Source organism: Lycorma delicatula, chromosome 13, assembly GCF_047948215.1.
Source record: "Lycorma delicatula isolate Av1 chromosome 13, ASM4794821v1, whole genome shotgun sequence".
Classification (NCBI taxonomy): Eukaryota; Metazoa; Arthropoda; class Insecta; order Hemiptera; family Fulgoridae; genus Lycorma; species Lycorma delicatula.
Window position 1 is genome coordinate 22,222,574 of NC_134467.1, and position 27,004 is coordinate 22,249,577.

The 27,004-nt window shown below is 28.9% G+C and overlaps 1 protein-coding gene across 1 annotated transcript in view; it reads left to right on the forward strand.

Moving 5' to 3' along the window:
- The window catches only part of br (broad-complex core protein), a 191,159-nt gene that overhangs the window by 116,345 nt on the left and 47,810 nt on the right, over positions 1–27,004 (forward strand). Inside the window, exon 7 of the mRNA XM_075381351.1 lies at positions 16,354–16,362. Within this exon, the coding sequence (XP_075237466.1) occupies positions 16,354–16,362 (9 nt within the window). The remainder of the gene's footprint in view (positions 1–16,353; positions 16,363–27,004) is intronic.

Below are 27,004 nucleotides of genomic sequence, written 5' to 3' on the forward strand. Positions count from 1 at the left end.
CCTTTTGGTGTTAAATTAAGAGTATAAAAAATTATCTCCCTACATTAGCTAGTTAAAGGTCATAAAGTAATTTATATACTTCTCACTTCTTTTATTTTATTCTTTTACATCTTAAAAATCTGGATAAAATCTGTAATTTTATTGAAGATATTGTGTAATTTTATTTTTGTGTACGTAGTGGAATTAAGATATATATATATATTAGTTTTTATATCATTATCATTATAACGAGAGAAATATGTAATTCAGTTTAGAATTATAGTTATCTCTGTTTTATATATTTTCGTTCATAAAAATTAAAAAGTGTAGCATTTTGTATACATGTGTATACGAAGTTTGTCTCAAAAGTAAGTGTACTAATTTTTTAAATTTAATTATCTATTATTAGACTTAACTGAAATTACAAGTTATCTTGTTATGACCCTTAGGAAGTTACACAGCAGTTCTAACATTTCTTCTACTGTTTATAGCAGTACCAGAAGTCATTTTCAAGTGTGTGTAGGTCATCGATTACAGTTTTTTTTATGTTTTTCATCGTCCAGAAATGACGACCCTTGAACTTCAAATTTCAACTTAGGAAAGAAGTCGCACGGAGCTAAATTTACTGTGGAAGTAAGGAAATGTTTTTCTTGAATTGAAAGCGAAGTTTGCTGGCGCATTATTGTGATGCAAGCACCCAATCATGTGCAGTGTCCATTCGAACTCACTATACCCATTTTTCGAAGTCTTTTCAAGACATTTTTGTAAAAGTTGTTATTAACTGTCCATCCTAGAGGTATAAATTCTTTGTGCACAATGCACAGTTTGCACCACTTCCAAATTTTCATAGTTTGTTGATAAGGTTGGTATCCAGAACAAGAGTCATTTTCAACACAAAAAGCAGTAGCATGCGACTCACTCAACCGAGCCAATTGAAACAAGTATGCACATCTAGCCAAGGTACTACCTACGTGCTGTTATACATCAAGAACATTTAGCATTACCTTTTACATGTGAACATTTTACAGTTTTACATGTCTATAGGAAAATCAGGGTACTTACATATTGACGCCACCGCAGCTACAGCTTCATTTAAAAACAAAGTAGTCAATCGGATTTCAGTGGAAAATGAACAGTCTCTTTATTAATTTTACCTAACCAAACTTAACCTACGATCGCTTCGCTCGCTAACCTTGACTAATTAACAGGAGTGTTTTGATTATTTAAATAATAAATAATTGCAATAATTACTGAATTTAATAAATAAATACATTAAAAAATTACGGTGTTAATTAGTCAAGGTTAGCGAGCGTAGGTTAAGTTTGGTTAAATTATATTTATAAAATAAATAAATATAAATAACCATTTATTAAAAATTAATAAAGAGACTGTTTTGAATCTATGTTAAACTCTATATCGGCCCATTTTCCACCGAAATCCGATTGACTACTTTGTTTTTAAATAAAGCTGTAGATGTGGTGGCGTTAATACGTAAGTACCAAAATCAGTACACTTATTTTTGGGATAAAGCTTGAATATCTGTTTTAGGAAAATTAAATCATTAAAAATAGCTGTCAATATTGATATTTAATATAATAATTTTTAGAATCTATTTAACAGATAAGGTTTTGTAAGATTTACTTACTGTAACAATTATTTAAATATTATTATTGAAAGTACCATTTTTTTTTTTATTCAATATAAATTAGGTAATCTTATTATCAGATAATATGTATTGTATGGCAACTAATGGATGTAGTGATAAACACAGTTCCAGTGTCACCAAAGGGTTAAAAAGAATGGTGTGTTGTTAATTTTGTATTAAGGATGTATTTTTATCCTTTTGTATAGGTGTAACGTTCCGTTTTTAATAATTGTATTTATTTGTTTATATAATGTAAATTCTGTTTGTTTTTTTTTGTTTATTTTATAAGTATGTATGTAATTATAAATTTGTATAAATTTTTTTATATTTATAAATATTGTACTTATTATTGATATAAATATATTTTTTCTATATACTTAAAAAAAAAAAAAAGATTATAAAAGTCGTGTAATAAAAGAATTTGTTTTGAAATTAGAATTTGATTTTTATTTACTTGTATTATAATTAGTAGCCTTTGTAGGTATTTACTTTTATCAATATTTTTTCAATTTTATTTTTTTACGTAAATCGAAATACTATTCAGGTTCTACTCTATCTATATAGTTATGGAATGGTTGATATAATATTCCATTGGATAATAAAAGGAATTGTTACAGCTCTGTAATGGATAGATTTAAGGGAAACCATGGGAAAAATTTGACCAGAACAAAATTACAAAGTAAAATGATAATAAATTAATAAAGGAGAAAGGTGAATATAATCCATATTAACTTATAAAAATAACTATTTGAAAGAATAGGTGTTGTAATTTTACAAAGATAAATAAATAAAATCGGTACAAATTAAAATAATTTTTTAATAGCTGTTATTTAATAATTATTTAAGTAAATGTATTCAACATAAAAAAATTCATGTGTAGAAAATTATATACAGAGGGGTACAAAGAAAAGTATCACTGTTTACTTGTCCATATCTGGTGACAAATTTGACTTGGTGTCACACTTTTTGGCACTGAGAGAGGGTTATGGTATGTGTTCGAAATGACCACTAGCAGCTTCACCGAACTATAGCTGTTAGTGTATCTGGCGTATTGGCAGCACATGCTACTATTTTTTCATGTAGCTCGCTAATTGTTGCTGGTTTTTGACGATACACATCATTCTTGACAGAGAGGTAGAAGTCCAGAGGTATCAAATCAAGAAACTGAGGTGTACACTCAACAGCACCTCTTTAACGCACCTGCCGTCCAGGTAGAATTTCATCGAGGTACAACCTAAAATCTCGATGGTAGTGAGGCGGGGGCTCTGCCTTAATACATGTAAAAACGTTCATCACCATACAGGTTTTGGATGGCAGGCAAAATTCTTGTCTGAAGCGTATCAAGATACGCCTTACCAGTTACTGTATCCTTGAAGAAGAAGAAGAAGAGACCAATCAAACCATGCAATGATAAACCACACCGCACAGCGACTCCTGATAGATTCACTATCGATTTAGGATTTTCAGGAGCCCAGTAGACATAATTGTGGCAGTTCACAGTACCATTAAGTTTGAATTCCACCTTGTCAGTCCACACAAACTTCCCTGAAAATTCCTCATCGTCACCAACCATGGGCTGAAACCATTGACAGTATTCCATTTTTCGATCTAGGTCATCGTCCTTATTCATCATGTGTAGCAGAAATGTACACTTTCCACTTTGAACTCTTCAGAATGCATCTTACATTTGACTGGCTCACCCCACTTTCATGTACTCCTTGGTTCACTGATTTTTGCGGTGATTGGGTGAAATGTTGCAGCACTGGACACCGGACTTGTAACTGTTTATGGTTGGCTGGGTCTTTCCTTCTGCAGATCTTTAAACTCTCTGCCACTGCTGTTGTACGTCATGTATGTTCTCATACTTCTAGTACCACTTCAGTATAGCCTTGTATTCAACAAACAATAAGCAAACCTCAGCCATTGTTGCTGCTTGACTGTCTTTTGCTGCACCAGTTCATTCTACTACCAACCACCTGCGCATGGGCGGCATAAATTACCAGCTCCACATATTACAATAAATTTAATACTTCACACTACACATTAGATTAGTAAGTGTAAGTCTTTTTGTTTAGATATTATTTAATTACAAACAGTGAGTACATTTTTTTGGAGTCCTCTGTTTGTTTTTTTTAAATTAATTTCTTTTATACTAGTTGGCACAAAGGAAGAAAATGATTTTTAAACATTTATACAATTTTTAAATTATTAATTTATTTCAATGAGAAATTTTAAACTATAATTTATGAGATCTTTAAAAGCTAGTGGTAAATCACTACATCATACAAATGATTTATTTCCTGTCTCACAAAGTTTTTAGCGAGTTTTCCATGACATCAGTTAAAATACTCAGAGTCAAGGCTTCAATTTCGCTCAAATATTTCTTGTTTTATTTTTTATTTTTTGGATGATCATTGGCTTATTAATATAAATCTTCTACTTTAGATAATCCCCCAGAGAAAATAATCTGTAGCTGTTATATCCAACAAACAAGGAGGTTGGTTGATTCCTGAGCCCTTTGAAATTATCCGTTTACCAAAAATCTCTCTTAAGAACTGTATACAAAATCTGTACAGTGATTCCACTTTGTTGGAACCATATCTTGGTTGCATAAAAGTTTGATTGATATTCCGTTATTGCTAAACAGTTGCGATTACAGCATTCTTGTCATCATCTTAAAAAAAATATGGTTTTATAATCCTTTAGGATTTTATACCACACCTGACCTTGCATTTAAGCAGATGTAATTCTTCTCACTGGTAAATAATCTTGGGATTTTCAGTTCTCCATATTTGGCAATATGAAAGTCGGTTTCATCATTCATTATCAAATTACACATGAAGTTTTTATTCTCATATCACTTCTTGAAACTGTATGGCATAGTTTAGATGTTGTTTGAGATCTCTTGGTTTCAATTCTAACACGAGTTGAATTTTGTATGAGAACAGTCTTTAGTGGTAATAATCTTCGAGTAATGTTTTACTGAAGAGAACATCTTTGAGTTGTTGTTTCTGGGTTATCCTCAACACTGTTTCATATTCTTTAAATATTCTCTTCACTTTGGGCTGAATTTTGATATGACCCTTATTTAACCTTGCTGTCAAAAACATTCCATCATGTAAGTGATGGATGGATTCCTTATATTGAAATGGTGACAGTAAGTTCGTTGCTGTATTATTGAATATTGATGATAAAAATAAAATAATATGATTTTCATTGGTTGAGAAATTTTGTATCTTTCCAGCATTAATTTCTCAGATTTCCTTTATAAGGTCTAAAAAGAGAATGAACAAAATAAGTTAAAATTTAAAAATTATATGAATTTTTTAAATCGTTTGGCTTCTTTTGAGACATCGTGTATAATTAGATTGAAAAATTTGTGTATTAATTAATTAATTTATTAAAAATGCTAAACTATGCTACCATCCTGTCTTGTCACAAATAGTATACTGTGCAATATAATTTTTTCATTATTCTTATTTACTGGAATCAAACAATATAGTTAATTTTTATAATCTGATTGCTTATTCTGACATATGAACAAGAAGATAGGGAGGAGAGTGGAGTATTTCAAGACGCATAGCGATAGAATCATTGTAATAAGGATAAAATCAAACCCTAAACCGACAACGATTGTTAACGTCTATATGCCTACAAGCGCCCATGATGATGATGAGGTAGAGTGTGTATACGAAGAGATTGATGAAGCAATTAAACACGTAAAAGGAGATGAAAATTTAATAATATTTGGAGATTGGAATGCAAGCATTGGAAAAGGCAAGGAAGGAAATATAGTGGGTGAATACGGGCTGGGCAAAAGGAATGAAAGAGGGGACCGACTTATAGAGTTTTGCACGAAGTATAATTTAGTAATTGCCAACACCCGATTTAAAAATTATAATAGAAGAATATACACTTGGAAAAAGCCAGGCGATACTGCAAGGTATCAGATAGATTATATCATGGTTAAGCAAAGATTTAGAAATCAACTCGTTGACTGCAAAACTTACCCTGGAGCAGACATTGATAGCGACCGTAATTTGGTGATAACGAAATGTAGATTGGGGTTTAAAAACCTGAAGAAAAGGTGTCAGATGAATCGGTGGAATTTAGAGAAGCTTGAGGAAGAGGAGGTAAAGAAGATTTTTGAGGACGACATTGCAAGAGGTCTGAGTAAAAAAGATAAGGTAGTAAATGTAGAAGAGGAGTGGGAGAATGTTAAAAAGGAAATTCTTAAATCAGCAGAAGCAAACTTAGGCGAAATAAAGAGAACTGGTAGAAAACCTTGGGTTTCAGACGATATATTGCAGCTGATGGATGAACGTAGAAAATATAAGAATGCTAGTGATGAAGAAAGTAAAAGGAACTATCGGCAATTAAGAAATGCTATAAACAGGAAGTGCAAACTGGCGAAAGAAGAGTGGATTAAAGAAAAGTGTTCAGAAGTGGAAAGAGAAATGAACATTGGTAAAATAGACGGAGCATACAGGAAAGTTAAGGAAAATTTTGGGGTACATAAATTAAAATCTAATAATGTGTTAAACAAAGACAATACACCAATATATAATACGAAAGGTAAAGTCGATAGATGGGTGGAATATACTGAAGAGTTATACGGAGGAAATGAATTAGAAAATGGTATTATAGAGGAAGTTGAGGAGGATGAAATGGGAGAAACAATACTGAGATCTGAATTTAAGAGAGCATTAAAAGATTTAAATGGCAGAAAGACTCCTGGAATAGACGGAATACCTGTAGAATTACTGCGCAGTCCAGGTGAGGAAGCAATTGATAGATTATACAAACTGGTGTGTAATATTTATGAAAAAGGGGAATTTCCGTCAGACTTCAAAAAAAGTGTTATAGTAATGATACCAAAGAAAGCAGGGGCAGATAAATGTGAAGAATACAGAACAATTAGTTTAACTAGTCATGCATCAAAAATCTTAACTAGAATTCTATACAGAAGAATTGAGAGGAGAGTCGAGGAAGTGTTAGGAGAAGACCAATTTGGTTTCAGGAAAAGTATAGGGACAAGGGAAGCAATTTTAGGCCTCAGATTAATAGTAGAAGGAAGATTAAAGAAAAACAAACCAACATACTTGGCGTTTATAGACTTAGAAAAGGCATTCGATAACGTAGACTGGAATAAAATGTTCAGCATTTTAAAAAAATTAGGGTTCAAATACAGAGATAAAAGAACAATTGCTAACATGTACAGGAACCAAACAGCAACAGTAACAATTGAAGAACATAAGAAAGAAGCCGTAATAAGAAAGGGAGTTCGACAAGGATGTTCCCTATCTCTGTTACTTTTTAATCTTTACATGGAACTAGCAGTTAATGATGTTAAAGAAGAATTTAGATTCGGAGTAACAGTACAAGGTGAAAAGATAAAGATGCTACGATTTGCTGATGATATAGTAATTCTAGCAGAGAGTAAAAAGGATTTAGAAGAAACAATGAACGGCATAGATGAAGTCCTACGCAATAACTATCGCATGAAAATAAACAAGAACAAAACAAAAGTAATGAAATGTAGTAGAAATAACAAAGATGGACCACTGAATGTGAAAATAGGAGAGAAAAGATTATGGAGGTAGAAGAATTTTGTTATTTGGGAAGTAGAATTACTAAAGATAGACGAAGCAGGAGCGATATAAAATGCCGAATAGCACAAGCGAAACGAGCCTTCAGTAAGAAATATAATTTGTTTACATCAAAAATTAATTTAAATGTCAGGAAAAAATTTTGAAAGTGTATGTTTGGAGTGTCGCTTTATATGGAAGTGAAACTTGGACAATCGGAGTGTCTGAGAAGAAAAGATTAGAAGCTTTTGAAATGTGGAGGTGTTGTAGCAAATAGATGAAGAAAGAAGCATTTGGAAAAATATAGCTAAAAGAAGAGACAGACTTATACGACACATATTAAGGCATCCTGGAATAGTCGCTTTAATATTGGAAGGACAGGTAGAAGGGAAAAATTGTGTAGGCAGGCCACGTTTGGAATATGTAAAACAAATTGTTAGGGATGTAGGATGTAGAGGGTATACTGAAATGAAACGACTAGCACTAGATAGGGAATCTTGGAGAGCTGCATCAAACCAGTCAAATGACTGAAGACAAAAAAAAAAAATATTCTGAATTTTGAAGTAACATCTTTGATTAGTAACACACACGTGTGTATATATATATATATATGTAGATGAATAAATAATAGTTATGAATAGGAACATAACTTTATTCTTGAAAGAAACCATTCCAAACATTTTTTTACTAAAAAACTAAACTTATATACATGAGTATTTAGATTTTAATTTTAAAAAAATTGTATAAATAATTTTTTGAGCTTAATCTTGTTTTCTAATTTATTTTAATAACCATTTGTTATAATTATTTACATTATAAATAATAATATAATCTTTCATTGTTCCTTAAGACATAAATACCACAGCCAGTGATTTGTATTAATTTAATTCTTTTTGTGTTTGAATAATTAAGTTCATACTTAAATGTTTAAACACTTTTTTTTTGTCTTCGCTAATTTGACTGGTTTGATGCAGCTCCCTAAGATTCCCTATCTAGTGCTAGTCATTTCATTTCGGTATACCCCCTACATCCTTCATCCCTAACAATTTGTTTTACATATTCCAAACGTGGCCTGCCTACACAATTTTTTCCGTCTACCTGTCCTTCCAATATTAAAGCGACTATTCCAGGATGCCTTAGTATGTGACCTATAAGTCTTTATCTTCTTTTAACTATATTTTTCCAAATGCTTCTTTCTTCATCTATTTACGCAACACCTGTTCGTTTGTCACTTTATCCACCCATCTGATTTTTAACATTCTCCTATAGCACCGCATTTCAAAAGCTTCTATCTAATCTCTTCTTCTCAGATACTCTGATTATCCAAGTTTCACTTCCATATAAAGCGACACTCCAAACATATACTTTCAAAAATCATTTCCTGACATTTAAGTTAATTTTTGATGTAAACAAATTATATTTCTGACTGAAGGCTCGTTTTGCCTGTGCTATTCGGCATTTTATATAGCTCCTGCTTCGTCCGTCTTTAGTAATTCTACTTCCCAAATAACAAAATTCTTTTACATCCATAATCTTTTCTCCTCCTATTTTCACATTCAGTGGTCCATCTTTGTTATTTCTACTACATTTCATTTCTTTTGTTTTGTTCTTGTTTATTTTCATGCGGCAGTTCTTGCGTAGGACTTCATCCATGCCATTCATTGTTTCTTCTAAATCTCTTTTACTCTCGGCTAGAATTACTATATCATCAGCAAATCATAGCATCTTTATCATTTCACCTTGAACTGTTACTCCGAACTTTAATGTAATTTTGTAATTTTTTTAAAATTGATCCATCATTAACTTGTTAGAATTTATCTACACAAAGTTCTTTTAATATAATTAAAAAATTAAATTACAGTAATTAGATGACAGTTTTCCTTGTAAGATGAAAAATAATTTACTTCTTTGTAAAAAAAAAAAAAAATATTTAATAATTATGACAAGCTCAGTTTTTGAATATATTATCCTTAAAAACAAAACAGTATGGCGTGATTTTATTGAAAATGAAACCAATTTGATATTATCCCAAGGAAATTTACCATCTAAAAAAAAAATAGAGAAATTTTGCACACTGGGTAACAAAACCATTATATAGTTATCATTAATGGAAATTTTATTCATGCAATTAGCAATGTTATGTTTATCGGAGAAAGTGCGTTACAATGGGTTTATTCGTATTAGTGTGTCCAATAGTCGTAATGAATCATATAAATGATTTTCTTGTATTGTTAATATAGTATGTTTATTAAAGAGAAAAAAGCTGGCAAAATTTTTATGGCTGTTTTGTCAGAAAGCTTTTGGAATTCAAACATTAAGGATCTGACTTTTATTTAAAACCAAAAAACAAAATTAATTTAAAAGGGAATTGTTTTTAAAAAATTGGAAAAATAGGCTATAACGTTTATGAAAAAAGTTTCTTCTCATTTTGTGTTCAGAATGTAATATAGGTGCCAAAGCTACTTTAATTTTAATAGCACTTTAAGTGATGAAGACAAATACAAAAAAAAATGTGTACATTACAATCTGTTCAACTATTGACAAGTAACTTCTCCTATAGGCCAATGATATGAGGATGACATATAAGACTTGTAAATGAGGTGTAGTCTTGTACAGACTCAGACCAACCATTTCTGGAACGTGTAATTAATTGAACCCCAACAATGGATACTGGTATCCACTTTATAGTATTCAGATCCTTATAAAAGCAACTAACTTTTACTATGATTTGAGCTTCAGAACCTTTGACTTGGAAAATCAGCTCTTGTATTAATGCCTATCATTATAGGCTCATTACATAATGTATTATTAAATAATAGATTTTGTTTTAATAATAAAAGGTTTTAAAATGACACAGCCTAGAATTATTGTTTGATGGGTTGTTAGAAAAAAGGATAGAAAATTGGGCTTTGTTGGCTCTTAGTGTATCAAAGTTATGGAGGCGTTTCAGGTTCGATTTTGTTTTGGTGAACTAGGTATAATCATTGTGGTGCTGTGTCAAGAAAATAGGACAGCTTCCATGGTTTTGTTTTTTTTTTTCAGTCAAAATTGCACCGTTTTGAGAGAGATATGAGCAGATGTATCGTTATCGTGCAATAGCCAATTTTGATTTTACTAAATTTCTTATATTTTATGTCAGATATTATTTCTCAAGAGTTCTAAAACATCATAGTAAAAGTCTGAACCTTACTGTGCATGGTTAACTACCATGCATTAACCACTAGATGTTTTTAATAAAAATTAAAAGAGTTAAAGCAAAAAAAAACAGAATTTATATTTTCTAGAGGTGGGGATAAATACTTCGTTCAATAAAGGCTAAAATAAGAAAAAAACTTTTCTGAATTTTGGGTTTAGTGTCTATAATTTTAAAAATTGTAGATATTTCTTCATAGACCTGTTTATGAAGTATAAACTTTCAAAAAAATTTGGGAAAATATTTAAACCAAAGGGAAAAATAATAGATAACCAAAAATCATATACTTCAGTGTGAAGAGGTGGAGGTTGATTTTTTTTAAATTTTGAATATTTATATGTGCATTGTAGATAACTAATTTGCTCTAATAAATTTTTCCCAAAAATACCATTGAAAAAAGTCTAAATCAGATTTTTGGTGATATCCCCCATGATCAATGCCCTATAGAAATATTTCAGCCAAATTTGAAGAAAATAAGTTCAATCAATCTTGAAATATAAGGCCAAAAGCCTTATATGGCTCTTATTTATGTATTCACAACATATTAACGTACATATGTTTTTAGATCTACATAATCTAGTTGATCATAAAACATAAAAGTTTGCAAAAACCCTTGTAGGGTAAAGTTAACAAAAAACACACAGCTAGTATTTGCCAAAAGAAATTGGACTTTAATTGAAAATAAAATAAATGAACTTATGTTAGAATCATAACCTTAAAACATAAAAAGAAATTATGAAATTAACATAACTTAATGATACTTAAAATATCAGCTGAATCAACATATGAACAATGATGTTAAATGCAAAAATACATGAATATACATTTTTTAAATACACAATGTAAAGCCCAAAATACGAAACATAGTAAAATTTACTATGCCTGTAACAAACAACATGACCTAGCCCTAGCTTTGAATTCATTGGAAATAACGGAACTTTACGCATGGCGTAAACAACCCTGATACCTAATTTTTGACATTACCACCATACTTTAGTTATATTTACCAGGAAAGTAGAATAAGAAATTGATGGCATGGTCATCAAAAACCTCAATTTTTTTTCACTGATAAAATAGGCCAAATTATGGTTTAAAAGATACAATTTTATGTAAAGATATTAAAGGCAAAATAATATTAATAAAGAGAGTTTTTATACAGTAAAGAAGTTTTCTTGTATCTATTATAGAACTAATAGTTACAAAAAAAATTCAGTATCAATTTACGTTAGGGAAAAATGGAAATAGAAACCAGTTTAAAAAAATAATTGCTTTTGAAATTTGATGTTACAGGAAGATGATTTTTTTAAAATTAAATGTAATAATAAAACTCAAAATTAATACAAAAAAGAAAAATTTATACAGCAATAAAAGTAAAATGTATCTTGTTTTGAGCACAAACTGCTTTGGTACAGTATACAGGTTTTAAACATTAGAATTACACATCATAACAATAAGGGGTCATTATGAAACAGATTTTCATTATGATACAGCTGTTAAACCAATCAAAATTCTACTCTTTTCAACTACTGTTTCAGAAGCAGGTTTTTTCTTTGATTTTAATGCGATTTAGTAGTTAGCAAGTAGAAGTTAATTTGAATGTAGGTAATTAAGCTTCTATATTATTACACTCTTTATTCATTTGTTAATTATATCAAATTCTAAGGAAGAAATGTTTTTAACACTTATTGATATTAAAGAACAGGCAGAACTTATAACTAATAACCTTTTATCACAGAAATGTATTGTTTAATGTATTTTTTGATAAATTAGAAAGAAAAATATATTCCTTAAAAAATGTCTTCTATTATTGATTTAATACAATAATCCCAATATTTTCTCAGTTGTACAAAAAATACGGTATGGAACTCTCTATAATGACCATTAATACATTAATACACTCTTGCAAAGTTTACAACAGTTACCAAGGTTCATGTTGTAACTCACTTCCTGCTCTTGTATTAATGCCTATCATTATAGGCTCGTTACATAATATATTATTAAATGACAGACTTTGTTTTAATAATAAAAGGTTTTAAAATGACACAGCATACAATTATTGTTGTTAGGAAAGAGGATAGAAAATTGGACTTTGTCGAAGCAGGAGCAATATAAAATGCCGAATAGCAAAGGCAAAACGAGCCTTCAGTCAGAAATATAATTTATTTGCATCAAAAATTAATTTAAACATCAGGAAAAGATTTTTTAAAGTATATGTTTGGAGCGTTGCTTTATATGGAAGTGAAACTTGGACGATCGGAGTACCTGAGAAGAAAAGATTAGAAGTTTTTGAAATGCGGTGCTATAGGAGAATGTTAAAAATCAGACGGGTGGATGAAGCGACAAATGAAGAGGTGTTGCGGAAAATCTATGAAGAAAGAAGCATTTGGAAAAATATAGCTAAAAGAAGAGATAGATTTATAGGCCACATATTAAGGCATCCTGGAATAGTCGCTTTAATATTGGAGGGACAGGTAGAAGGAAAAAATTGTGCAGGCAGGCAACATTTAGAATATATAAAACAAATTGTTAAAGATTTAAGATGTAGGGGGTATACTGAAATAAAACGACTAGCACTAGATAGGGAATCTTGGAGAGCTGCATCAAACCAGTCAAATGACTGAAGACAAGAAAAAGTAACACAACCATTTTATATTATTATACAAAAATAAATACAAGAAAATAAAACTATATTTTGCTCCAAAACTGAAAACATAACCTACTTAATCTGTTAAACAATATTGGACTGGTCTTTCTATTCAGCCAAACTGGAAATTTGATAAATAATACAAATTTTTATTTGTTCATAACTAAAATTGTGTTTATTTTTTTATTTTTTCATGTTTGGATAAGGCAACTTCATATTTTTGATATTTATAGTCTCTAAACGATTTTTTAAATATTGGGCAGTTTGTCCTATACATTGTCCCTGGCAATCATTACATTGAATACAATATACTAAGTTGGATTATTTAAGTTTTTCTCAACTGGCGCTTTCAATTCAGAGAAAAGATGGTTAAAATTGTTGATGTTTTTAAATATAACTTTGAATAATTGTTTCAAAAGTTGTATCTTTAATGAAGATACTATTGTATCTTTGAAAATTGTTCTTTATAAAGAATATAAACATAATTTTAATTATTAACAAGTAAAAATTTTAGATTATGATATAAACAGGAGGTTGATACTTTAAATGATTCATATTTTCAAATATAAAAATTCTATCAACAACAGAACAGATATTAATGGTTTAAGTGGTGTATATGCTAGTATAATTTAATATATTCTATGTGATGTAAATTGAATGACTAACAATCGATTAATATATAGGATTAGATTTTATTGTGTAAAAGAAGTGTTATGTAGGTAAATGCATATTATTTATTATTATCAAATTTCCAGCCTGGCTGAATAATAAGACCAGTCCAATATTTTTTATTATATGATTAAGTAGGTTATGTTTTTAGTTATACTTGAGAAAGCTTCAAATTTGGAGCGAAACATGGTTTTATTTTTTGTATTTTAGTTTAATAATATTATAATAATATAAAATGGTTGTGTTACCCAAAGAGTTATAAAATAAAATATTTTGTTGTCTATTACGCAAACAACCGAGAAGTTTATTTATTTATATATATATTTAATACATAAAAGTTATTCTTCTAAAAATTTCTTAGATAATTTTTTCAGTATAGGTAGTGGTTTTATATAGTAATGCAGTATATAGAAGAATAATTTTTTGCATCATTTGAAAACGAGTTGTTAATAATTTTAAATAAATTATAAACTTGTAACTACAAGTTTATTATGCCTATTTCTCTCCACCTGCCCCAGAGTTTAGCTGACCAAAAACCATGCGAGGCAACATTTTACATACATTTCTCTTTCTATTAGGCGATTTCTTTCCTAGTCTTTGCCGTCTATCTTTTGATCAGACATTGTTGGTTTCCCCCTCTTGATCTTGAACCATTGAGATCTTTACCAATTTTCTGAACATTATTCTATCGTGTACTATTTCTTTAGGTTTTTTATTTCAAGTCTTTTTGAACTAGCCTATCTCATGGCACGAGTGGTAAATTATCATCCTTTCATCCAGAGGTCCCTGGTTTAAATGCTAATCAGACATGGCATTTTTACATACTGTAAAATTGTCATCGATTTTCATATATTTTTTTTTTTTTTTATAAATGTGGTTGAAGTTTGTTCTGTGAGTACTTAATCATTCTGAAGAATTTGGCTCTTCATTTTTCAGTGAAATTGACATTTTCTCAGTCTCATTGAATTTGTAAAGAACTTTATTATTTCTGAATTTTTATTCGTTTTCATATATATATTTATTAGTCCTAGGATTTTTTATTACTTTTTTTTTTCTATTTCATTTGATTTCAAACGGAAGTTGTATTCTAATATGTACAGGCCATTTGGTTTGATTATTAAATTGTAATGCCTTTTGGCGTTTATTAAATTTTCTTTTTGTTATAAATATCTTTTTTTAGTCGGCAGATAATTCCATTTTTTCATTCTTGTTTGCTTGGCTTTTTTTTTTTATATTAAGTTGGAGGACTTTTAATCTTTGTTGAATTCTGTCTTTTTAACGTATTTTTAACCCTACTTTTTTGTAATTTCTTTTAAGTGGTTTATTTATTATGCTGCTATTTTGAGATTCTCTGTGAAAAATGAAATACTGTCAGCAATGGCTAGGTCGTTCATTCAAGTAGTACTTTCAATTTTGGACCTAATTTTATTTGGTGGTTTGTTCCAATTTTTTTATCTTCATTTCCCGTTCTCCTATTACTTTCTCTAGAACACAGTTAAAAAAGAATCTGTGATAAGCCCTCATGCCATAGTCCTGTTTTAAGTTCATTTCTTTTAAAAGTTCTCCCATTAATATTTACATAAATTTATTTAATTAAATTTAACATGTATTATAAAACGTAGAACCATGAATGGTTGATCACTCTGCAATCGATGGATAAGCAGAGTATTTTAATTAAAAATTTAGATTTTAACCATCTTACTGCTTTATTAACTCACAGTTATTATATAATTAACTACAGGTTTTTTAACTCGCTTAAATTCACTGGAAGAAGCGTACAATTATTATTTTATGAAAACATCACCGTTATTCTTTTTTGTTATATAAATTTAAATAGATATAAATATATATTTTTTCAGTATGTGAGACATTACATTGCATTTCATTTATGATGTAAAAATGTTACAACTGAAGAGTACTTATAGAATGTATAAAAATAATACACAATATTAGAAGTAAAGGAGGAACATCGTATTTATTATTATGTGATTGAACTGTCATGTTTATATCACACTGTATCGAGCAGACGTTAAAACTGACTTTTCTTTTGGAGAAGTTCTTCTGTATCATAGTGTATTTATTTGATATTTTTGTATGGTTTTTTTTTCATTATGTTCTTGATGATAAAGTGACATATGAAACTAATGAGTGATTTGGTGTGATTTGTCGGTGGATTCTTGTTTTTTGTCCAGTAGTTTGTTAATATAAAGCTTAAAGTGTCTATCAGGCAAAAACTTTTAAATATTAACTACCTATAAATATTAATTCAATATCATTTTTAAGTAATCTGCTGCAGTAATATGGCTGAATTATATTGCTCAGATTTTTTTTTTAATGTTGGTATTTTTAAGAATAGGAGTTGTTTATTAGAAACAGATTATTCTTTATTTATACTTTATGCTAATAGTTTTGAAAAAAAATAAATATATTACTCCATATATATTAGCTATTTGATACAAAAATTGAATATTTTTTTTAATAATGTCTGTTTTGGGTTCCTGATTTATTGACCTGTTGGGTTAATGAAAACCCTTTTGTAGGAATCTGATTGAACAGTGTACAATTTAATTGATACCTTTTGCACAATTTTGTCGTTCTTCAAAGTGGAATGATAGCATCTTAATCTTTCATCCAGAGGTCTTGGGTTCAAATCCCAGTCAGACATGTCATTTTTCATGTGCTTCAAAATTATATTTCCACGTCCCACGCACAACTTCAAGTTTATATGGCGATATCATCAAGCTAAAAAATAAATTCTATAGAACTGGCAAGGAGGTTACTTGTAAAAAAAAACCTTAATATTTTTTTTATTTGTTTCTTTTATTAGAGCTTGATGAAACGAATTTATTGCAGTATATGGGCAATATAAAATAATTAATTGGTGGTCAATATTGATTAATAAAATGTTGATGCTATTCTGGATAAAATATCCTGAAAAGATTGTGGGTAGAATAAATGGAATGAAGCCTTTAAGTACTTCTTTGGATAGGGATGTTTGATGTCTGCGGCTTTGTCCAGGCAGATGCCATTTCATATCCAATCCAGTGGGTTTCAACACAATACACAAAGTTTCAACAAAGAAAATAAAGATTTTTAATCTCTATTAGAATAGTACATGTATATGAATGAATATTAAATGAATGTAAAATCGTTATTATAAAATCGTTTACTTTTGGTCGTATGGTTGTGTTTTATGTTTAATGATTTTTATTTATCACTCCCATTTCCTTTACCTTGTTCTTTTTCTTTCTTTTTATACCACAAGAAATTATGTGTTTTGTGAATTTATCTGCTTTATACTACTCTAGATGCATACTATTTTGAATCCTTCATGTTGAAATTGTCGAACTGTCTTTATTTTTTAACATTTAACAATTAGGTTTTTTATAATTATTTTAGTTTTAATTTTTAGTAATAATTATTATTAATATATATGTTGGATTGAGTGTTTTCTTGCTTTTTTTTAAATGATATTTAATAAATGATGAAATTTGTCAAAAAAACAATTAATGAATAGAATAAATAAATAAACAATTGATTAAATAAAATTAAAAATAAATATTAATGATGATGATATATGATGATGGTGAGTCGTTGATGAGAAACTGATATAAGCGATGGGTTTGCTCGCAGGGTGCCGGTGTCCATCATGTGGAACCCATTGCGATACACCACAACGACTCAGACGTCATATTCAGCATCAACATTCGAATATCGTCTTATCAGCGCCTTCAGATATCATCCGTTCATCATCATCGACTACATCGGCCGGGTCACGTGGTGGCGGTGGAGGTGGTGGTGGTGGTGTCAGCGCAGGAGGTGGTGTACAAGGACATATGTCATCCGGTAATACTTCAACGTCTAGCTCTTCGATAACGACATCAGGAACGAAATTGTTATGCGATATTTGTAATAAAACGTATAGTACTATGAATAGTTTACGTAATCATCGTAGTATTTATCATCGTCAACCGAGAAATACTTCTTACACTCATCATCTTATCGATTCGTCGGTTACATCGCGTCATTCATTAAGAACTGATCAGCAGTGGAGTAATGAATGATATAAATTTCAACGAAAAAGAAAATTTATAAATAAAAATTAAATAGTTAAACGCTCAATCCAACTTATAATAAAGTATATTACTATTTATTTTATTTATTCAAAAAAGTAATTTAATTACAATTTTTTTCTTTTATGTAGAAAATCTTCTACTCTTATTTTGCAATTCCATTTTTTTGGTGCAGAAGGGGCAGACTGGTTTTACCCAACTTTACCTATTAGGTTTTTTGCCCAAACACCAGTTAGGAAACAAAAATCCCTGAGTCTCTCCACAGAAATCTTTCCACTCCCGCCTGCTAAGAATAATAAAAAAGACTGTACAGGTCTTGCTGTTGTAACCATGAAGAATGTAGCACAGTCTGATCCTCACCCACAGAAATGATAATAGGAATGTAATAGGGATTATAACGAATAGATAAGGATGAAGGATGAGTAGTGAGAAAGGATAAATTTTTTATAAATTGAAATTTTATTATCGCATTTATTTTTTTAAAAACCATGTTGTAGAATGATTTCATTATTTTTGTATGAAATTTCATCAAGAAAAATGAAAAGAAAATTATATATATTCCCGGTTAGTTTTAACTTAAACTTTCCATGATGTGTAGCTTAGGAATAGACTGCTATACATTTGATTGATTATTACTTTTTTTTTGGCAAATTTTTATTGTTTTTATAGGAAATAATAATTTTTTTCCTAATAAAATTTGTGAAATGATCACTGTTTATTATAAAAATTGAAAACTACAAAAATATTTAATGAATTAATTTTTTTTATATATAACTAAACATTGTTAATATTGGATTCATACAAACTCTTTTCTTATCTAGAAATAAATTAAACTTTATACACGGAAGAAAATCTAAATCAAAGAACAAGTTTTATTCCTTTCAAAATATATTTTTATATAAATTTTAATTTTTATAATATAGTTTATGTATTAGAGAGCACAGTTACACAGTTAAGAGTTTAGAGTTACACAGTTTATGTAAGGGAGTGCTGAAATAGGAAGACAATTGTCTTCCTATTTCAGCACTCCCTTATATCAAAGTCTTAGGTTCTATTTCCTGTATGAATAGAATATCCCTAACAATTTTATCAACAATTCAGGAATTGTTTGTTAGTGGGTTTTTAATTATTAAGAATATTCCTTTCAAAATAAAAAAGGCAAAGAGGAAATAACTTCCTGCTTATAAACATTGTCATTGCATATATGATTCAAAAGAATCAATTGTTTATTTCAGTCATTTGGGTTCAAATTACAATTCTGTCTTAAGAATAACCTGCTGGAAATTGGAAAAATATTAATTAGCAAAATGAAATTGACATTTACATCCTGATTTTCTATAATAAAATATAAAAAGTAATTTTTTTTTTTTCTTTAATGATATCGACATTAAGAAAAGAATTAGAATATTTAAGGAATTGTAGAATATAGATAAAAGATTTTTAAAAAATATTTTTTTAATGATTTTTACAGTAGATCCATTTTTGTGGATTATAGAAAGCTTAGATAACATTGATGAAGTTTATATATTAAAAGTTAATCTAATAATCTGTATTATAATATTTAATTTTTTTATTTTGCTAGTTTTGTTCAAAATGTTCATGCAATTTTTTTTCCATCTTCCCCTCTTTGGATGAAATAATAATAATTATTGGATGAAATGTACTTGTTATATTGCTTTTACAATCATGAAAATGTTTCTGGAATAATTTATCTGGTATCATTTCCTTTAAAAATTATTTAAATGGCTGCAATATGTTGTTTATTCTTTGGTTATTTATTTTTTTTTACCATTGAAATATGCATTGTTTTATAACTGGTAAGTGAGATCGTTATTTTGTTTTATTTTTGGCCAAAAATTCAGACAAAGAAGATTAATGACATATAAGCTAAACACATTGTCATGGTGTACCTTGTAAAAATGCTGTTCGAAATATCTAACTATATTTTTTTCTGTAGATACCTTTACACAATCTTGATATAATTTCAGCCTGTAACAATTCATGATAAAAATTGAATTAATTCAGTACTATTTTGATTAAACAAAACTCCTTGTAGAAATTTAGTATTTGTTCATAATCTGTGATTTTGTTTGTATTTGCTCATATGAGAGAGTTTCTATTAAAGACACTATTGGACCTTTGTTTTGACGTCAAAGCTGTATATCCATCATTCGTCATCACTTAAACTGCATTGAACCAATACTGTATATAATTTTCTTAGTAATTTTGGTTGATATTCAACAATTTCAGAGCATTTTTATCATTCAATTCCTAAACTTTTCAAAAAAGTGTTTTTTTTCCCACATTTTCACCACATTACAGCTTAATTTCATTGAGAGATTACAGTAGTCAACTCTTCATTTTCTTATCACTAAGGTTACAGTTACATGGTAGATTTGTAATCAATCAACAGTTGTCGATATCTATAAAAACATCAACATTAGTGCAAGTCCATACACAACAAACGCTGTTCTCTGATAGAGTCTGTTTAGACTCTACCCTTTAGTTTAAAGCAATCATTGAAACTTAATATTTAAATAATCAAGTAGCAGTCGATCAGCATGTAGTTAGGCAGCATGTAGTTCAGCATGTTAGTTGCTGTTACAGCAACTGTTAGGAGTGCATAGATGATTGAGATTAGTTTAATTGATGATTGACTGTCAGTTGTCCGTTTTTCAGTAAAGCATGTGTACCTAACATCAAAGTACAACATTTTACTTTATTTAAAATCAACAATTTGTTTTTGTTAAGTTTGTTTAATATGTTTGAAATGCTATATATTCTAAATAAATAATGTATGGTAATTTGAAAACTGGCCCATTAGTAATTTACAATGTTGAAAAAGTCGTACTTAAAGCATGACCAGCATTATATATTAAAACCCTAAAAATGGATAGTTAAGTTTTTTTCAGTATATAATAACAAACGCAGTAATGTCTTTCTGTTAAATATTTCAAACTAAGCTTCTCTTAAATCATACCAAACTTTGATATGACCTGTTAAATCGATGCTATGTACTCATGTATCATGATTTTTCGTCGATTAGCAATCAACCATCTAGTTTAAGTATCAGACGATTCCAAACACAATTTTTCTTTGATTTGATCAGATTAAATTCTATGAAGAATACTAAGCAAAGCTTTACCCAATAGATATCTCAGTTATTAGTTTGGTTTTTTTCTACCCTTCAAATAAAATACAAAAGTCCACTGGCAGAAAGGGTCACTACCGTATTTAGCCTCAATAAAAAAGTGACTGGTAATGCTGAATATTTGGTACTAAGAAAATGTCATAGATGGAATTAAAGTGATTCAATATCCGTGGTATTCATCTAAGTAATAGGAAATAAAGAATTATTAGATTAGGAAAGGATAAAGAAAACAAAGATGACAATCAGTTAACAAAGGAACTGCCTTTTATATATCTTTAATATAACCAAATTTAACTTAATTAGGTCTCAAATCTAAATTACACGTCCGATATGATTGAATATGTAGCTCGATAATCAAGGACAACAGGTATATCAACATTAAAAAAAAATTTATTTCAGGAAAGGAAATTCTCAAAAATTGTACAAACATTTTGATCAAATCTCATAATCTTCTGACTTGTGTTTTGTTGTTTTTTTCTTCCTCTTATTTTTACATCTGTTTTGAGATTATATTTCTATGGATTTAGTTTTTAAGTTAATTAGTATGCTTTATATTTTGGTCAATTAAATTTCAATTGGAAAGTTAAACATAGGTTAATGATAATGAAAATGAAATAAAATCTACTTAACACGCAGATTTTGTATTTCTATAACTGATATGTTTCTGAACTGTTGATATTTGTGAAATATTTTTTTCATGAATTTTAGAAACTATTTATGTTTACTAATGATTTGAGAAATTTATTTTAAATTGTTAATGTGACATTGTAAAATTATATATATATATATATATATATATATATATATATATATATATATATATAATAATGTAAAAGTAAAATTACAATTATGGTGACAGTCTAGTAAAACTGATGTAAATATGAAAAAAAACATTCTTTTTTTTAACTGTGATATATTGCTGTTTGAATGATTATTAAAAAATGCCGGTCTTCCAATCGCAAAATTATAATTTGAAACTCATGTAGTATATAATAATGTAATAAAAATTATCAATAGATGGATAGTTGAACTGCATATAAATTTAAAAAAAAAACCCCTTTCGACATGCTGGAAGGCGGAGGTAGATTTCCAGACCGGTGCTAAGTAGGGGATAAAAATGATTTCCACCTTAAAGTTAAGAAAAACTTCAAATTTACTCAATTCGACAATGGTTGCATGTGAAAAAAGTTTCACATGTTTAACATATAACAAGCCTCATCTTACAATTTCAGCAATATTTTGGACATCCTTTGCCATAAGGGTTGGTCATATCAAAGATTATTTCAGACAAAAGTTTTAGGTAATGTTTAGAAGACTAATGATCACTTTAAACCGATTCGATACTGTACCTATTAAGGGAAGTATGATTGTTTTTGTCTTTGAAACTCCATTTTTTCCACCCCCTGGCCAATGGTTGGTGATATAAAAAAGCTTTACTTAGATAAACTTTTAGGCCCTTATCCAAAGAATAGTAGAAATTTTAAACGAATTCGATATTTTACTTACTAAGAAAGTTATAGCGATATTTTGTTTTTTTTTAAAAAGCCCCACATTTACACCCCCGTGGTCCAATTTTGCCCATTAATGAACTTAACCAAGATTTTGGGTTGTTATAGTTTATGTATCCATTTGAAAGTGATTGGCTCAAAATTACAGCAGTTATCGTGTTCACAAGTGAAATATATATACAATTGTTTTTTTATAATCAAAAACCAACTTGAACAACCCAAGATATGGTGTAAACACCATTTACAATATATTGGTACAGAGAAATATGGGTCTAATAAGCATTGACTTTAAAAAAATCATTACGAATGCCGACCAGGCAAAGTTATCATTTAGATTTTATAATTTATATATTAAACTTCAAAATATAATACACTGTTAATAAAATGTGCTTTAAATTAAACATCATCCCTTAAAAGAATACAATACATTGTTACAGAGGAATGCGGGTCTTATAAGTATTGACTTTAAAAAAATATATAAATGTATATATAAACTTTTGAACTGACAGTGGTTTTGCGGTCTGGGGGATGTGAAATGTGAAGATATGTCAAAATTTTCCGGAAGTTGAATCATGGTACCCATTACAATAGTAGATTTCTTATGAAATCCACCTAAATCATGAAGTATATTGATGTCCAGGAGAAGTATATTAAAATTAGTATGTACAGTCAGAGTTTAAAGTATTTTATTTGATATATATTTATTTACTAGTTTACTCTGAATATGTGTTATACAGATCACAAAATCTGTTTATTTTTAATATTTAAGATGTAAATATATTTTACTTTTTTACCAATTAGATTTTATTGTTTATTTTATTTTTAAAATTTTATAAAAGTCTTTGTTTTTAATTTGTGATTTTTACTTTGAATAGTTTTGTAGTTCAGAACTTATATGACAAAGATTTGAAATAATACAGTATTTTTTTTTTTTTATTCAATAATAAGACAATTTTGAAAGATTTTTCAATCATTAGGTGAAATTAAGATCTAAAACTATATAATAAGACGTAGATTATATCTATTAGTGAACAGATTTTATATAAACTATATGATGCTTATTATAATAAAATTTATATATTTTAAATATTGCATATGTATTGTTGTATAATTTTTATATAAATCATTTTGGTTAATCGAAAGTTATGCCACCCGTATTTAGAAAAATCTTTATTAAAATAATAATTAGCGTATTTTATCTTTTATTTATTTTTATTTTTTTTAAATTGGTTGTAATTATTTACTGGTTGTTTCATCAACATAAATTTGTCTTTGATTTTTCATTTAAGTACGCAAGAGATATTTTTGTAAAAGTAAAGTTTTCTGTACACACATCAAAAGAAAAAGATTTGGGAAGATAAATCATTCTGTTAATATAGGCAGACATAGTTCACAAGAAATTATTTTCTACCCAAAAAATTCACATAATAGTAATAGTATGTTATTTCTACTATTTCACCATTTTCGGCAAACATCTTTCACGTTCATTTTTTTTTTTTTACATTTAACAATTTGTTGATAATATTCAGGTGTTTTTATGAAATAGATTATCATATCCTCTTTTTCACTGTTCTATTTATGAAATTGTTGAACAAATGTTTTGTAATTGTAATTTGGTCTGATGGAAACAGAATGAAGGTTTTTTGAGCTTTAATATCTATTACGCTGGTTATTAATATATTCATAAAAGAACTTAATATAAAATATTATAATTAATTTTAAATCACTTGAAAAATTTATAGAACTGTATTTATCCGAATTTAGATGAAAATCAAGGTGGAATAAAAAAAAGTCAATATTTTGTTAAACAATAGCAGAATGGTGTAGCGTCTTGGCTTTTCATCCAGAGGTGTGGGTTCAAAGTTTATTTGGGTACTGTTTAAAAGACAAAAATTACGTTTTACAGATATATTCTCCAAATGAATTGAAAAGGTTTTTGATGTTTACAATGGCAGAAAAATTAAACCAAAGTAATTCATGGTAACGGCTCACCAGGGTGGTTAAGTGGTTAACTTATCATCATAAATCAGCTGATTTCAAAGTCGAGAGTTCTAAGGTTCAAATCCTAATAAAGACAATTATTAGACCAATTATTAATCCTTTTATATGGATTTGAATACTAGATCGTGAATAACAGTATTCTTTGGTGGTTGGGTTTCACATCTCAGGAATGGTCAATCTGAGACTGTACAAGACTACACTTCATTTATATTCATACATATCATCTTCATTCATCCTCTGAAGTAATACTTTACGATGGTTACAAAGGTTGAACAGAAAAAGACAAAAAGTTCATGGTAACAGGAAAAATCTAGAAGAATTAAATATTTCAGTTGATGATATTTTAAAATGAGACTTTATTTAGGAAAAAGGTCCATAATTTTGAATTCAGAAAATTGAAAGAAAGAAAAAAATCACAGAACAATATCATGAAAATTGAAAATTATAATATCAGAAATACGAGGGACATTTAATAATTCAGGAGACAAATTGATGCATGAAAAAACTGTGTATTTTTACAAAATGAGACTTTTACTACTTCTCAAAATAATCCCCACCAATATTAATACACTTGCCCCAACGATTAACTAGTTTTTTTATACCTGATGCAAAAAAGTCATTGTCTTGTTTTTGACCCACTTTCCCACAAATTCTTTGACTCCCTCGTTATTGCTGAACTTTTTTCCATGTAATGCCTCCTTGAGTGGACCAAACAAATGAAAATCTGAGGGAACCAAATCTGGATTGCAGGGAAGATGTGGTAGTATCTCCTAACCCATTTTTTCAATGGTTTCTTGGGTCAGCTGGGCGGTGTGAGGATGAGCATTGTCATGTAGCAATATCACGCCTTTTCTTTGAGATTCACAAAGTTTTATTCTCATTGCTGGCTTTAATTTTTTGATCAGCATGTCTGAGTAATATATTCTGTTTATTGTATGCTGATTTTCCAAATAATCACAAAAGACGACACCTTGGCATCCCAAAAGATGGTCAACATGACTTTTCCCCGCTGATGCTTGTGTTCTGTATTTCTTTCAGACAGGTGTGCTGGTGTTCTTCCATTCCATGCTTTGTCTTTTGGACTCTTGTTCAAAATGGTGAACCCAAATTTCATCGCACGTTAAAATCTTGTTTAGAAAAGGGTCACCTTCTCTTAGTGTTCTTTCAAGTCTGTACACACTTTGAGTCTTGTTTCCTTATGTTGTTGCGTTAACTTTTTTGGGACCCACCTTGCACTTGTTTCGCTGTACTTGAAGTTGTTACTGATAACGTTATGAACTGTGCCAACACTTACTGCAACTGTTTTTGCTATATGTTAAACTATAATATTGTCAGTCTTCACAAATAATGTCATCAGTGCGGGTTTCAAGCGAAGGAGTTGACGCTTCAACTGGCCGGCCTGGACATTGCTCTTCAGTAACTGAGGTTCGACTATTTTTGAACTGTTACTTATAAAAATTTCCATGATTCATAACAACTTTCACTGTACTGTAAAATCATTCGAGAAAAGATTTCAGCTGGTTTTTGACCTTCAGAAAGCAAAAATTGGATGACTGAACGTTGTTCAACTAATATGGAAACTTCAAGCGTACACGCCGCATTAAATACAATATTGAGGATATAAGCAAGACAATTTTTATCTGTCAGCTGTTCTCAGCTCATCCCAGTGATGCCAACCTAACGTCATGAAAGTATAAAACTCTTTCTACAAACTGTTTCATTTCTACATCAATTTGTCTCTTTAATTATTGAATATCCCCCGTATAAAGAAAATGGTGAAATATGGAATTGTAAATGTGGTCTATGGTTGGGTATGACAAAAAAAGAATATTATTGTGAACTAAATAAATAAGTTTCTACCAAGAATGTTTTGGTTTTCGTTATCTGGCTTTTCAAGTTAATTCACAACATGAATATGAAACAGAAAAAATTTTAATTTTTTGATATTTGTATGAGAATCCCAATGTAACATTAAATCGTATATTTTCTTTGTTTTTATAGATACTTTTGATGAAATTTTTTTAGAATTAACTCATTTCAGTGATTTATGATCAGACTTGTTTTTTCATCCACATTCAAGGAAACTATCAACTGGTACTTGTAGTTCAAAAAAAAGCTACCATAAAGTCTTTCCTAATATTTTAAAAACACTAATGATTTAAACTTTCAAGTGTGAACACATATTATAAAATTTTTAAGTAGATTATTTGGTCATTACCATATTATAACAAGGTATTTAAATGTCGAAAATGTACAAAGTTGTGCCAAGGTAAATTTCTTAGTATTTTAGATTTGTACATTGAAGGTTGCATAACTTTTAGTGTATGATTATGTATATATTGATTAATGGACTGAATATAGATTGAATCATTCAATAAATAAAAAACTTTTAATTTATGTTTAAATAATTAAAAATGTTAATTTTGTAATATAATTAGAAACCGAACATAAAATTGTGATGTGATGTAATGTAATGGACTGAGGCTATTTTATATGTTCTTATTATTTAAAGTATTTTTTAAGTTTAAATTGTAAATTTTTTTTGGGGAACAA